This window comes from Saccoglossus kowalevskii, chromosome 1 (assembly GCF_978046115.1).
Source record: "Saccoglossus kowalevskii chromosome 1, keSacKowa6.1, whole genome shotgun sequence".
NCBI classification, from domain to species: domain Eukaryota; kingdom Metazoa; phylum Hemichordata; class Enteropneusta; family Harrimaniidae; genus Saccoglossus; species Saccoglossus kowalevskii.
In genome coordinates, this window is record NC_140641.1 from 7627668 (window position 1) to 7642372 (window position 14705).

A 14705-nucleotide genomic window follows, 5' to 3' on the forward strand; every position below is an offset into this window, starting at 1 on the left:
CAAATGTTTATAACCACATTTATCATCTATCGAGAACCTTGTACAGCAAGCGAAATTTCACAGTTACAACTGCAACCCAGTTTATTTAGTCCACTGCGCAACTTTATGATGAAAACCGGTTGCAACCGGGGCATGTATTCCGATGAAATTTAGCTCCGCATCTACTAATTTAGCATATTTCTAGTCAACTACAAAATTGGGTTTTGTCAAATGTCGGAATAGGCTACTTTGGCCAGTAATATATGGGGAATTTGACGGAGGAGACATTCACAGCAATCGAATCAAAACAAAATTGAAACTACTTTGCGAGAGGAAATCGACTTTTACGGAAACCTCGAAGACAGCATAATTATGATTACTACAGATGCGACGCATGACTGGCGAAAAACTCTCGTGACACTGACGTGATTTCTATTGACAATGAAACCCAGAAATTCCTTGCCGATGCAGTTGTTGCCAACGAAGACATCCGATTTCGGAGCGTCATGAAATGAATGGCGCGCTACAAAACAGCCGTACAATTGAATATATCGGCATCTTGACAATAATGGAGTGAACGTAAAAAATCACGTCCATAACAGGAATATGTCTGTCATAAGTACCTAAGAGAGACCAGGAAATGGGAATCAGAATGATAAATGGTTTAACTTTCACTAAAACAAATGTTGACGTAATCGCAAGTTAAGCGAACCGAATGTCAATCCATTTGGATGTGAAAATAAACGAATCTTGACAATTAAATGTCAAGATAATGTCTAAATAGTGACACAATTGTAACATAATGAAACAATGACAAAATAAAATTGTAGCAATTACACAATAATGAAATAATTAAGAAATAAAGTTGAAATAATGAAACAATAGCAATACGATGCTGCGGTAATAGCACAATGAAATTATAATGGAATAAGCGCAAAATAATGTTTGAATAAAGACCAAATAACTGAATAATTACTAAATAATAACCAAACAAGTTTCCAAATAAAGACCAAACAATTAAACAGTGTTCAAATAATTACACAAAGCTAATTTTGGCGGTATTCTCACCCCATTGGGTAAAATCGTTTTATTTTTGCTGTGACCTGTACTTTAAAACACATGCATTGATACAAGGATTACTCTGACAAGGTTTAGAGCATCAACAAGTATATCCTTTCCAGTTTTTGTTTGTATTTTAGATCTGTTTTTTGCTCTTTTGGACATTACCTTCATTTCGCTGTGCACGTTCAAAATAAAATATCCCATTGTATCATACAAACATTTCCCTATCTTAAAAACATAACCAAAACAATGAGACATGGTCGAAAAACATTGACTGCACGTGTGTAATTATACAAGTCTTGTTTTTAACCATAAACAGGTCAGTATATCGGTCTACTTCAACCTGGAACGAAACAAAGAACGCGTTAACAATGCATCTAAGCCAGGCGACAGGTGTGGTCTAAAGGGCGTGAATTAGGTGACCAAACCTGCATGTGTTACTCATCAGCATTGTGTAAAAAATACTCTTACAACTGTATTTTCCCTTCCTAATTTTCTTATAGCAGGCAGGTATGTTAACGGTGTGTATTTAACCGGTTTCATTTTTCATTGACAACAAAGAATCGACCGGAAGGGAGCCCACAATGATGGCCGCCATTTTTTTCAAATCAAATGCGGCTCATCGTACATTTGCTCTACACTGTGCAAGTTCCCAACCACTCTCGCCACTTACAGGCACAGGGGGGGGGGTGCGACAACGACACCGGGACCTCCCGGGAGGCCCCTGGAGGCCCCGGGCTGTGTTTAGTGGGACCCAAAATATGACCCCCCCTCGGAATTAAATAATCTGTAGGGGTGTGGATATAGAAAAAAAAATAGTCAAAAAATGACACCTCTCGGAATTGAACCATCCATACTTTCTGTAGAAATATGACCCCTCGGATTTAAACCATCCGTAGGGGGGTGTGGACAAAAACTGTAAGACCCTCCGAGCGCCTGTGAGTCTACACACCAACAACACTTTGTTTACATGATAAAAATCGTACCTGCTCCTCATTGAATGTCGCTGGAACCGGGTCAGGGTGTTCATTAGAAGGACCATTCTCTCCAACGAAATGAATCGTACAAATATAGGTATCCTTTTTTATGTTTTCTACTGTAAAATCTCTCCGCCCGCAAGCATGAACCCATTTCTTGCATTTCTCCAGGTCGACGTGTGGTTTCGGAAATCGCAGAAAACGAACGTTTTTCATGTAGTCCCGGTCACTGTACCGAGAATCACTTCGACATTTTCCATAACAACAATGTTTTGTGGTAACCATGCTCCCTAAATACGCCTAGGACAACAATAGTAGGTCAAGTTATAGAAAAACACTAGCAGTTCAATACGTGTGGAAATAGCTTGTCCGCATTTCCAAGATGGCGTCGCGCATGCGTATCGGTATACATGTATTCTCGTTGTGTCGTCACCGGAAGCGCTGTCCCAGGTGTAGAAGACGCCGAACTGCAGCGTCAATGCATGTATTCTATTTTGGCTTCAATAGGGGTACTCCCCATTGACGCTGCAGTTCGGCGTCTTGCGCAATTTGGGCCCAGTTTGTTCTTACAAGTTTTCTAAGTTTCAATTTGATTATCGTTATTATGTGTTAGTTTCTGTTGTTTCAAAGATAGAATTATGTATGACAATAATATTTCACTCTATAAACAATATTTCACTAAAATATGTGATTCCAAAGGCAACCCAAATTGTAAAAAGCAATATCAAGTTCCGCGTATAAACACTGTTGTAAAGAGGCGGCGGAGCGGAATTTTAGCCAAAATCGGCTAGTAAGGCGTCATATGACACAGGTTTTTGGCTGGTTCCCGCCTCAAGTGTCATGGCATACCAAGCCACAAGAGGTGGTAACTAGTAACGGTTCTGGCATTCTGATTGGTACATCACTTTCTCGTTGCTTGTTCCATTTCCCTTAGTTACCTGACGTCAGCGCTTACGCTCGTGGCCGTTCAGGGGTTTCCTTTTGCTTTTGAAAGTTGGGCGAATAAAAAGAATTGTTTCTTTTGTTATAAATTTGCACAGAACATATCAAATCTGTAAATCTAAGCAGGCAGTATGTATGAGCGTGGCTTTATTGTAGCATTACAGACACGTTTACGCAAAACGGAACTTGGAATGTTTTCAAATTACGTCACCCAGTCGCGTTCCTTCCGGCCGGAAAACCGGCCCAAATGGAACAATATGGCAATTACTAGTTACCTGCGTCCTACCTGCCATTCGCAAAGGACGCCGGGAACCAGCGAACACAGGTTTGTGCAATCTCCTTCCCATAGGCCTTTGCGCTTTACGCAATAGTGCCTCTGCCACAGGCAGCCTTCAATTTTGTGGTCATTTTTCCGCCGTTGTTTCATTTGAAACCGAACTACAAAAAGTGGGAAAAAACGTATGTGATATCCGAACTATTCATTAATGTCAGACTTCAGTAAAAACGTAAATGCGAACCATTTTATCGCGAACTATATTTTGCAAGGTAATGTTATAGTCGTGAAACGGCGCACGTGATACACTAAAACTTGGAGGAAAAAACGTTCTGTTAACGAATATAGTTGGGAAAGAAACATTAAATACTAATTTCACTGAAAAGGGTTTCCTAACATTTCCGTTCATCTTGTATTCTGCTGAATATTTCAATACTATTTCTGGCTTGAACGGGTTCGATTTTCCGCGTCTAACTGCCATGAAACACAAAGGTTCTTGTAAATTTATAAAGTTATTTATTTATTGTACAATCTAATGCTTTCTCATCTGGGAAAGGATTGTACGTTTCTAACGCAAGTCATGTATATTTTAATCTAATTAACTGAACATTTTATTCAAAGTCGGGGCGTGAAACGTCTTATTAAAGTGACTAAAGTAACCAAGTAACTTACGCATAACTTTGTTAACCGACAGGGTCTTGTAGTTCGAACATATTCGAATATGCAAATGAGTTCTATGCAAAGCTGCTTTGTGCAGTGATGATAAGTAACGCGCATCGAACTGTGCGGAGTTCGAGGTTTGTGCTGGGACAGCGCTTCCGGTGACGACACAACGGGGTACTCCCGCGTTGTGTCGTCACCGGAAGCGCTGTCCCAGCACGGTGTAGAAGACGCCGAACTGCAGCGTCAATGGGTACTCCCGTTGTGTCGTCACCGGAAGCGCTGTCCAGCACAGTGGAGAAGACGCCGAACTGCAGCGTCAATGGGGTACTCCGATCAATGCTTGGAAACGTCACAACAGGTCAGGACCATGACTACTATTTCCGGATCATAGTTCATCCATGTTATCTCACGTGATAATCGAATGAGAAGGTGACGTGCGTTGCAAGAGAAAGCTGGTACATTCTGCTCAGTTGAAATGACGTCAAAACGAGGTCATATTACACATGTTATATTTGACGTGGATGGCCTATTATTAGGTAAGGGGACAATTGCCATTTGGGTAAGGTTATAGTGGAAGGTACCGGGGAGGCTAAGTCCAGCCCCAGACTACGTACTCTTGTACAAGTTCTTAGTAGTCTGGAGTCCAGCAGCTCTAGGAGAGGATCTAATATTGATTTACTAGTACTAGCTTAGTCAGCATACTACCAATTGTCCTAGAGTTTAATATCATCAATATTATATTAGTTGGTTTCAGTCATATGTTCATATAATCAGGTCCTATGTTCACAGGGAGGGTAAGGCGGGTGGTAATTCCAGTACATTTTATTTTTCACATGTATATATTAGATATGAGATTATTTTATCAATTAACAACAAATAAATAACATCTTGAGAACAAATTCATCACATTTCACAAACAAATAAATAATGAAAATAAATACAATAAGGGGTCAATCATTTGATTAGTCTGGCCCAGCCATGGCAATTTTATAATTTTTTTTTTAAATCTTGTTCTGATTCGAAATTACCATGACTGGTCTATTCTGAGGCATATTTATTGTTATTAATTATAGCTTGTTTAATGAGTTAATATAAAATTTTGAATCCATTTTAAATATTTCCTATTTCTGCTTAAATCACATATGCCTCCAATGCCCTCAGCACACAGGAGTTCTTTCAATGCTTTTTTTTTTAATTTTATTGATCTTTTCCATAATATTTTTAATAATAACTAGAAAGGCATTATATTAATTGAATATCTGGTATTGAATATTTGGCACTTTACCTATGTGCACCTGTATATGGCTAACTGACCAGATCAATAATGTGCAGCACACTTGAGTTTAATGTTTTCAAGGAGATAATTATGTAAATATGGGCATTACCATATTATATTTTATAATCTGATTGTTGTTTCTATTTGTTGAGGCATGGAACTATAAACCCCAGGAAGAACAACGAAACTAAGAGGATTAAAAAAACCTTTGTCTTAGTTTATCTTACAGTGCTTTCGCTTTTGTTTCCACAACATTAGTCATACTCCATGTTAGTTGCCGCCGATACGCCCGTATCAACCGCTTTGCTGGAAGCGAAAAACTTGAAAAAAAAAATTCATATCTGCGCAGTAAAATATTTCGTTCACTACGCATGCGCAAACAAGTCGGTCTGCAGGGTAACCTTCAGTGTACCGGAAATCATGCAACGGCTCGGAGTTTTAGCAAGTTTTCATAATTTTCAATGTCGTTTTTAGATTACTTCTTGTTTTTTTCAACCCTTGAAAAAATAAGGTTGCGAAAGTTTGCGAAACATGGGGTTTGGTATGCTGTTTGTTGTCCAGATATCCCGACTTATTCCGTGTTTCCCTTCGATTGGCAGAAGTGGCAATGTGTTTTTTTTCCCCGTTGAATGTCGCTCATTTATCAGTGTTTTTGTCTAGGCGCCATTATTTTTTTATGCTATAACCGAAACAACTCGATCACGTGATCCCCCGAAGTCGCCCGATTGACTCCGAAAATGACCGATAGTGGGAGATTAGCGTTCATTTGCGTAAATTGGCTTATTTTTTAATGCGACGAAATAAACAGTCAAAATAAACATTCGACATCGCGGCAACTATCATAGTTCAAAGGAAACGAAGTGGTTGTTCTTCCTGGGGTTTATAGTTCCATGGTTGAGGCTAGGAGATGAGACGACAATGGGGATTGCAAAATGTGACAATGTGGTACAACTGTGTACAACAAGGTGCTAATGAGGCAACTAGATTTAGACAGTAGGAGGCCATAATGAGACACTTTCTGTCATAAATGTACAAAATAGTCGGCTGAGCAAGCCAAATACGCAACTATTTGGAAGGTAGCCATCACTTAATGTCGCCTTTGGTGGAAGGTAATACTAGGTCCCTAATATCTTTCTTCTTGTAAGTGAGTTGTTGTCCTGAATATGATGATAGTTGGTTTGGAACACTACAGCTGATATTATAGCTCAATCAATTCATTTAAGGTCATTTTTTTTCGTAACAAGACAAGTAATATCACTGACAACATCAAAAGCATATTAAAGTGTGCATTCCCAACTGGGGCATAGTCAAACAATTTGACATGATCAGAAATGTTGGTTTATTAACTAGCACCATCCAGGTGTGTGCCATTGCTGGTGGGCATGAAATTGTCCCCAAGGGTGATCATAACTGCAGAGGTGAAACTCACCATGAATATACTTGGCTTGTATGTATGTGATTGTCTGTGACATCAGAAGTGTGGCTTCCACATGTCAATCAAGTTGCTGTAAGAGTATGTATATTTCACACCATTCAGATCACCCTTTTTTTGAGCAGGTACTAACTTAGTGTGGTGCATGTCAGTTTATAGTGGCAAGGCACATTGTCATAGTTGTGAGTTCAAATCTTGTCTTGTGTATTTATTTGTTCATAATATGCCTGTCATTTATACTAGACACTAAACCAAGTGATTAGTAAGTTCATGAAATTGGACTGTTTATGACACTAATTCTATTTTTATTCTTTCAGACACAGAGAAGATCTATTTTGAAGTTTATTCATCAATAGTTGCCAAATATGGAAAATCTTATGACTGGTCAATTAAACCAAAGATAATGGGAATGAAAGAAGAATCAGCAGCACAAATGATAATAGACCTGCTAGATTTACCTCTACAACCTTCTCAATTACTTCGAGAAGCTGCTAATGAACTTGACAAAATATTTCCATTTTGCAATCTTAAGCCAGGTGAATATTAATTTTTACTATTATAATATTTAGTTATTATTTAGATATGTGGCAATATACCTGTACTATATATGTGTGTCAATCACAAGATATCTTTGATACTTAGTACCTTGTATGAAAGCTGTATCTGATCATTTTCACACAATTCCCAGAATTCCATAGCAAATTTCACCTTGTATTTTTCTGTGTTAACTATACAACAAAACTGAAGTGAGGTTTCAGTATGTTCACAGTAGAGCCACATTGTCTGCTGACGCCATATTTTCCCATTCATAGAAACCAGTAGAGCCACATTGTCTGCTGACACCATATTTTCCCATTCATAGAAACCAGTAGAGCCACATTGTCTGCTGACGCCATATTTTCCCATTCATAGAAACCAGTAGAGCCACATTGTCTGCTGACACCATATTTTCCCATTCATAGAAACCAGTAGAGCCACATTGTCTGCTGACGCCATATTTTCCCATTCATAGAAACAAGTAGAGCCACATTGTCTGTTGACGCCATATTTTCCCATTCATAGAAACCAGTAGAGCCACATTGTCTGCTGACACCATATTTTCCCATTCATAGAAACCAGTAGAGCCACATTGTCTGTTGACGCCATATTTTCCCATTCATAGAAACAAGTAGAGCCACATTGTCTGTTGACGCCATATTTTCCCATTCATAGAAACAAGTAGAGCCACATTGTCTGCTGACGCCATATTTTCCCATTCATAGAAACAAGTAGAGCCACATTGTCTGCTGACGCCATATTTTCCCATTCATAGAAACCAGTAGAGCCACATTGTCTGTTGACGCCATATTTTCCCATTCATAGAAACCAGTAGAGCCACATTGTCTGCTGACACCATATTTTCCCATTCATAGAAACCAGTAGAGCCACATTGTCTGTTGACGCCATATTTTCCCATTCATAGAAACAAGTAGAGCCACATTGTCTGTTGACGCCATATTTTCCCATTCATAGAAACAAGTAGAGCCACATTGTCTGCTGACGCCATATTTTCCCATTCATAGAAACAAGTAGAGCCACATTGTCTGCTGACGCCATATTTTCCCATTCATAGAAACCAGTAGAGCCACATTGTCTGTTGACGCCATATTTTCCCATTCATAGAAACAAGTAGAGCCACATTGTCTGCTGACACCATATTTTCCCATTCATAGAAACAAGTAGAGCCACATTGTCTGCTGACGCCATATTTTCCCATTCATAGAAACCAGTAGAGCCACATTGTCTGTTGACGCCATATTTTCCCATTCATAGAAACCAGTAGAGCCACATTGTCTGTTGACACCATATTTTCCCATTCATAGAAACAAGTAGAGCCACATTGTCTGTTGACGCCATATTTTCCCATTCATAGAAACAAGTAGAGCCACATTGTCTGCTGACGCCATATTTTCCCATTCATAGAAACCAGTAGAGCCACATTGTCTGTTGATGCCATATTTTCCCATTCATAGAAACAAGTAGAGCCACATTGTCTGTTGACGCCATATTTTCCCATTCATAGAAACAAGTAGAGCCACATTGTCTGTTGACGCCATATTTTCTCATTCATAGAAACCAGTAGAGCCACATTGTCCGTTGACGCCATATTTTCCCATTCATAGAAACCAGTAGAGCCACATTGTCTGTTGACGCCATATTTTCCCATTCATAGAAACCAGTAGAACCAATTGTCTGCTGACGCCATATTTTCTCATTCATAGAAACCAGTAGAGCCACATTGTCTGCTGACGCCATATTTTCCCATTCATAGAAACCAGTAGAGCCACATTGTCTGTTGACGCCATATTTTCCCATTCATAGAAACCAGTAGAGCCACATTGTCTGTTGACGCCATATTTTCCCATTCATAGAAACAAGTAGAGCCACATTGTCTGCTGACGCCATATTTTCCCATTCATAGAAACCAGTAGAGCCACATTGTCTGTTGACGCCATATTTTCCCATTCATAGAAACCAGTAGAGCCACATTGTCTGTTGACGCCATATTTTCCCATTCATAGAAACAAGTAGAGCCACATTGTCTGTTGACGCCATATTTTCCCATTCATAGAAACAAGTAGAGCCACATTGTCTGCTGACGCCATATTTTCCCATTCATAGAAACCAGTAGAGCCACATTGTCTGCTGACACCATATTTTCCCATTCATAGAAACCAGTAGAGCCGCATTGTCTGCTGACGCCATATTTTCCCATTCATAGAAACCAGTAGAGCCACATTGTCTGTTAACGCCATATTTTCCCATTCATAGAAACCAGTAGAGCCAATTGTCTGCTGACGCCATATTTTCCCATTCATAGAAACCAGTAGAGCCACATTGTCTGTTGACGCCATATTTTCCCATTCATAGAAACAAGTAGAGCCACATTGTCTGTTGACGCCATATTTTCTCATTCATAGAAACCAGTAGAGCCACATTGTCCGTTGACGCCATATTTTCCCATTCATAGAAACCAGTAGAGCCACATTGTCTGTTGACGCCATATTTTCCCATTCATAGAAACCAGTAGAACCAATTGTCTGCTGACGCCATATTTTCTCATTCATAGAAACCAGTAGAGCCACATTGTCTGCTGACGCCATATTTTCCCATTCATAGAAACCAGTAGAGCCACATTGTCTGCTGACACCATATTTTCCCATTCATAGAAACCAGTAGAGCCACATTGTCTGCTGACGCCATATTTTCCCATTCATAGAAACCAGTAGAGCCACATTGTCTGCTGACACCATATTTTCCCATTCATAGAAACCAGTAGAGCCACATTGTCTGCTGACGCCATATTTTCCCATTCATAGAAACAAGTAGAGCCACATTGTCTGTTGACGCCATATTTTCCCATTCATAGAAACCAGTAGAGCCACATTGTCTGCTGACACCATATTTTCCCATTCATAGAAACCAGTAGAGCCACATTGTCTGTTGACGCCATATTTTCCCATTCATAGAAACAAGTAGAGCCACATTGTCTGTTGACGCCATATTTTCCCATTCATAGAAACAAGTAGAGCCACATTGTCTGCTGACGCCATATTTTCCCATTCATAGAAACAAGTAGAGCCACATTGTCTGCTGACGCCATATTTTCCCATTCATAGAAACCAGTAGAGCCACATTGTCTGTTGACGCCATATTTTCCCATTCATAGAAACCAGTAGAGCCACATTGTCTGCTGACACCATATTTTCCCATTCATAGAAACCAGTAGAGCCACATTGTCTGTTGACGCCATATTTTCCCATTCATAGAAACAAGTAGAGCCACATTGTCTGTTGACGCCATATTTTCCCATTCATAGAAACAAGTAGAGCCACATTGTCTGCTGACGCCATATTTTCCCATTCATAGAAACAAGTAGAGCCACATTGTCTGCTGACGCCATATTTTCCCATTCATAGAAACCAGTAGAGCCACATTGTCTGTTGACGCCATATTTTCCCATTCATAGAAACAAGTAGAGCCACATTGTCTGCTGACACCATATTTTCCCATTCATAGAAACAAGTAGAGCCACATTGTCTGTTGACGCCATATTTTCCCATTCATAGAAACCAGTAGAGCCACATTGTCTGTTGACGCCATATTTTCCCATTCATAGAAACCAGTAGAGCCACATTGTCTGTTGACACCATATTTTCCCATTCATAGAAACAAGTAGAGCCACATTGTCTGTTGACGCCATATTTTCCCATTCATAGAAACAAGTAGAGCCACATTGTCTGCTGACGCCATATTTTCCCATTCATAGAAACCAGTAGAGCCACATTGTCTGTTGACGCCATATTTTCCCATTCATAGAAACAAGTAGAGCCACATTGTCTGTTGACGCCATATTTTCCCATTCATAGAAACAAGTAGAGCCACATTGTCTGTTGACGCCATATTTTCTCATTCATAGAAACCAGTAGAGCCACATTGTCCGTTGACGCCATATTTTCCCATTCATAGAAACCAGTAGAGCCACATTGTCTGTTGACGCCATATTTTCCCATTCATAGAAACCAGTAGAACCAATTGTCTGCTGACGCCATATTTTCTCATTCATAGAAACCAGTAGAGCCACATTGTCTGCTGACGCCATATTTTCCCATTCATAGAAACCAGTAGAGCCACATTGTCTGTTGACGCCATATTTTCCCATTCATAGAAACCAGTAGAGCCACATTGTCTGTTGACGCCATATTTTCCCATTCATAGAAACCAGTAGAGCCACATTGTCTGCTGACGCCATATTTTCCCATTCATAGAAACCAGTAGAGCCACATTGTCTGTTGACGCCATATTTTCCCATTCATAGAAACCAGTAGAGCCACATTGTCTGTTGACGCCATATTTTCCCATTCATAGAAACCAGTAGAGCCACATTGTCTGTTGACGCCATATTTTCCCATTCATATCTGTGGAGGCCTGTAGTGTAGTTCTTGTTCCCGTTCAACATAAATTTAATTGATCGAAAGCACTGCATGCTCATGTACATTGTAATAAAGGTTGTACGATGGCTGGAAAAAAGTTGCTCTCCCTACTAATAAATGTACTAAACTGGCTCAAGGTGTAAACCACAATTATCCAAAATAACACTCTACCAGTGACATGCACAGATTTGTGAGTTCATTCTGATAAACTCTGTACAGCAGATTTGTTTTGATTTCTAGGAAATATATCTTGGGTTGTCTCACTTTATAAAACAGTGTCATCCAGGTATTTTTTCTCACCATGTCTTACCATGCTTTCCAGCTGAAATATCGTAAGATGAAAGAAGATTTCTAAAGATACTGTGGGCTGTAATTGTTGTTACTTCAGTTTGTCAAAAAAACATGCCATTCAAGTGTAATTCTACATTTTTCCATATACTGAAAGGAATATCAAATCCTCAGTCATCAGCCTGCATTGTTTTGCAAGACAGTGAGCAAATTGTTGATATTATAACAGGAAATCATGATACTGTCTAATTGAAATGTTGTATTAAGATGTCTTGCACCAAATGACACATGTTTTGATTTATAAAGGGGATAAATATTTGAGGGCAGTTTTCTCTAAGTAGCTTGTTAATGTATCTATACATAAAGGCAATCCACCAATTTTTAATAACAGATAAAGAAACTATTGCTTTTATAATAACTTCTAAATCGCATAATTGATGGTGGATATTGATAGGTGCTGAATCATTGGTTAGACATCTACATAGAGAAGGAATACCCATTGCAGTATCAACAGGATCCTCTGCATATCACTTCAACTTGAAGACACAGACCAAACACAAGGAAATGTTCAAACTATTTCATCACATAGTTTGCTGTAGTTCAGACTCAGATATCAAACATGGTAAACCTGCACCTGACGCTTACACTGTGGCTGCAAATAGATTTGATGGTGGTTCACCTAATCCACAAAATGTAAGTAGTAATGATATAAAAGTAATCTATTTCATCACATAGTTTGCTGTAGTTCAGACTCAGATATCAAACATGGTTGCTGGTAACATCAAACACGTGTATGAATGGGGAGGCATCATTAACCACAATATTTGACAGTACCATAGTTGCTGCTATGACCTGTGTGCATCTTTGCCTGTGTCTCCATCTTAATCGGACATGCTTGGACCAATTACATTCAAACTTTACACTTCTTTGGATACATGTATGAACGTCCATTCATTTTATGATCTGATGTAAGATGGCCGAGTGGTGGTCATTTTTGTGCTACAAATTCATTAAAATCAAGCATTTCTGCCATTCCAAAATCAGATCTTGTATAAACTGATTTCAATCAAACTTGGTACAAACATCGGACATGGGATCTTGATGTAAGTCATTTTGTTTTTCTGATCGGATTTAACAAATGTTGTTCCAGAACTTTATCTCAGACATCCCTTGACTGATCATGTTCAAACATTATATATACATCATGTTGCACAAATATTTGACAATCCATTTAATGACAATGGTTGCCTTTTTAATGTTTCATCAAAATCACGATCTGTATTTCAGTCTTACATAGATGTGTACATTGAACATTATGAGATCTTGATGCACATCCTTTTGTTTTTCAGATAGGATTCAAAAATGGTTGACTGGTGGCCATTTTGTTTTAGTGAATACAGTTCTGAAGCCATATCTCTGAAATACTTTAATTATTTTTTAAACAGGGACTATGTAATTACTTGTTTTCATATTGTCACTGAAGACATGAATCAGTGAAAATAAAACATATCGGTAAATAAACCCAGTATAAATTAAATATAAATGTATTTTCTCACATATATTCAACTCATCAAAACTTCTGCAGTATATCATTATTCTTGGTTACTGTAGATTAATTTATTTTTAGCTAGAATTTTTTAGCCTGACAAGGTCTCGCCCTCCAAGGTGTTCCAAACCCAACACACACCTGACAGAGCGATGTAGTTTTTCACTTCCCCCTCCAGACGATTTATTTGTCAGTACCAATCAAATTGCAGGAACGTCAGATAGTGACAGCCATCAAAAGGTAACCATTCATGGCAGAGTTTATTTGTTTGACATAATGTGTGATAAGGTGCTGGTAAATTTATCCTATGTTGAAAACACCGACAATGCAAACACTGCTTTGGTTGACGGTGTTACCATGACCACTAAAATGAATATTCATTGAAACATTGCAAGAAGGCGTGAACTTTGCGAATTCGCAGTATTGATCTTGTCGACGAGACATACACTATTCTGTCATCTGTTAGTGGGGTCTGATGCTGTTCAGCCAGCGAGGGCACCCTGCCACTCATGCCCACATGTTCTAGGATTTATTTCCTCAAAATAAAGTTTTTTACATTAACAAGATTTTTTTTTGTATTTAGGTGTTAGTATTTGAAGATGCGCCAAATGGTGTTCTTTCTGGACTAGCTGCCAATATGAAGACTGTATTTATTCCAGATCCTAGGCTTGATAAATCATTTTATCCAAGTGGTTCTTATCAGTTACTCACTTCATTGGAGCAATTTGTACCTGAAGAATGGGGTTTACCGGCATATAAACAGTAATTTTGTGCAGATGGCTACATCTTACAACAAAAATTATTCAAAAATGGCACAATATTTATTGGTTTCTTGCAGTTCTATGATATCATGTGTGTTTCAGTGCTATATTTTGAGAATATTGGCCAAATATAATTCAAAACAGTTTTAAAGAACATGAAATCAGATTTTTTTATCTATAATTTGTTTGCCTTATGTCACCAGCTAACAATACAGGATATGACATATCTCTATCACAGGAACATTGCCTTATGTCACCAGCTAACAATACAGGATATGACATATCTCTATCACAGGAACATTGCCTTATGTTACCAGCTAACAATACAGGATATGACATATCTCTATCACAGGAACATTGCCTTATGTCACCAGCTAACAATACAGGATATGACATATCTCTATCACAGGAACATTGCCTTATGTCACCAGCTAACAATACATGATATGACATATCTCTATCACAGGAACATTGCCTTATGTCACCAGCTAACAATACAGGATATGACATATCTCTATCACAGGAACATTGC

General features: G+C 38.7%; 2 protein-coding genes across 3 annotated transcripts in view; one reads left to right on the forward strand and one right to left on the reverse strand.

Moving 5' to 3' along the window:
* The window catches only part of LOC146750338 (uncharacterized), a 22475-nt gene extending 20033 nt beyond the window's left edge, over positions 1-2442 (reverse strand). Inside the window, exon 1 of the mRNA XM_085498640.1 lies at positions 2028-2442. Coding sequence (XP_085354766.1) covers positions 2028-2303 — 276 coding nt within the window. The 5' untranslated portion in view covers positions 2304-2442. The remainder of the gene's footprint in view (positions 1-2027) is intronic.
* A 1582-nt stretch (positions 2443-4024) lies between these two features.
* Positions 4025-14334, forward strand: LOC100376804 (uncharacterized). Of its 2 annotated transcripts, none has more exons than XM_002731377.4 (4): positions 4025-4433; positions 6923-7141; positions 12321-12559; positions 13996-14334. In XM_002731377.4, exons 1-4 carry the CDS (start codon positions 4373-4375, stop codon positions 14176-14178), a joined length of 702 nt encoding a protein of 233 aa, XP_002731423.1. In that variant the 5' UTR covers positions 4025-4372; the 3' UTR covers positions 14179-14334. The 2 variants fall into 2 exon arrangements, with proteins under 2 accessions (XP_002731423.1, XP_085354768.1); XM_085498642.1 differs by having other exon boundaries at positions 4112-4255.
* The last annotated feature ends 371 nt before the right edge of the window (positions 14335-14705 follow it).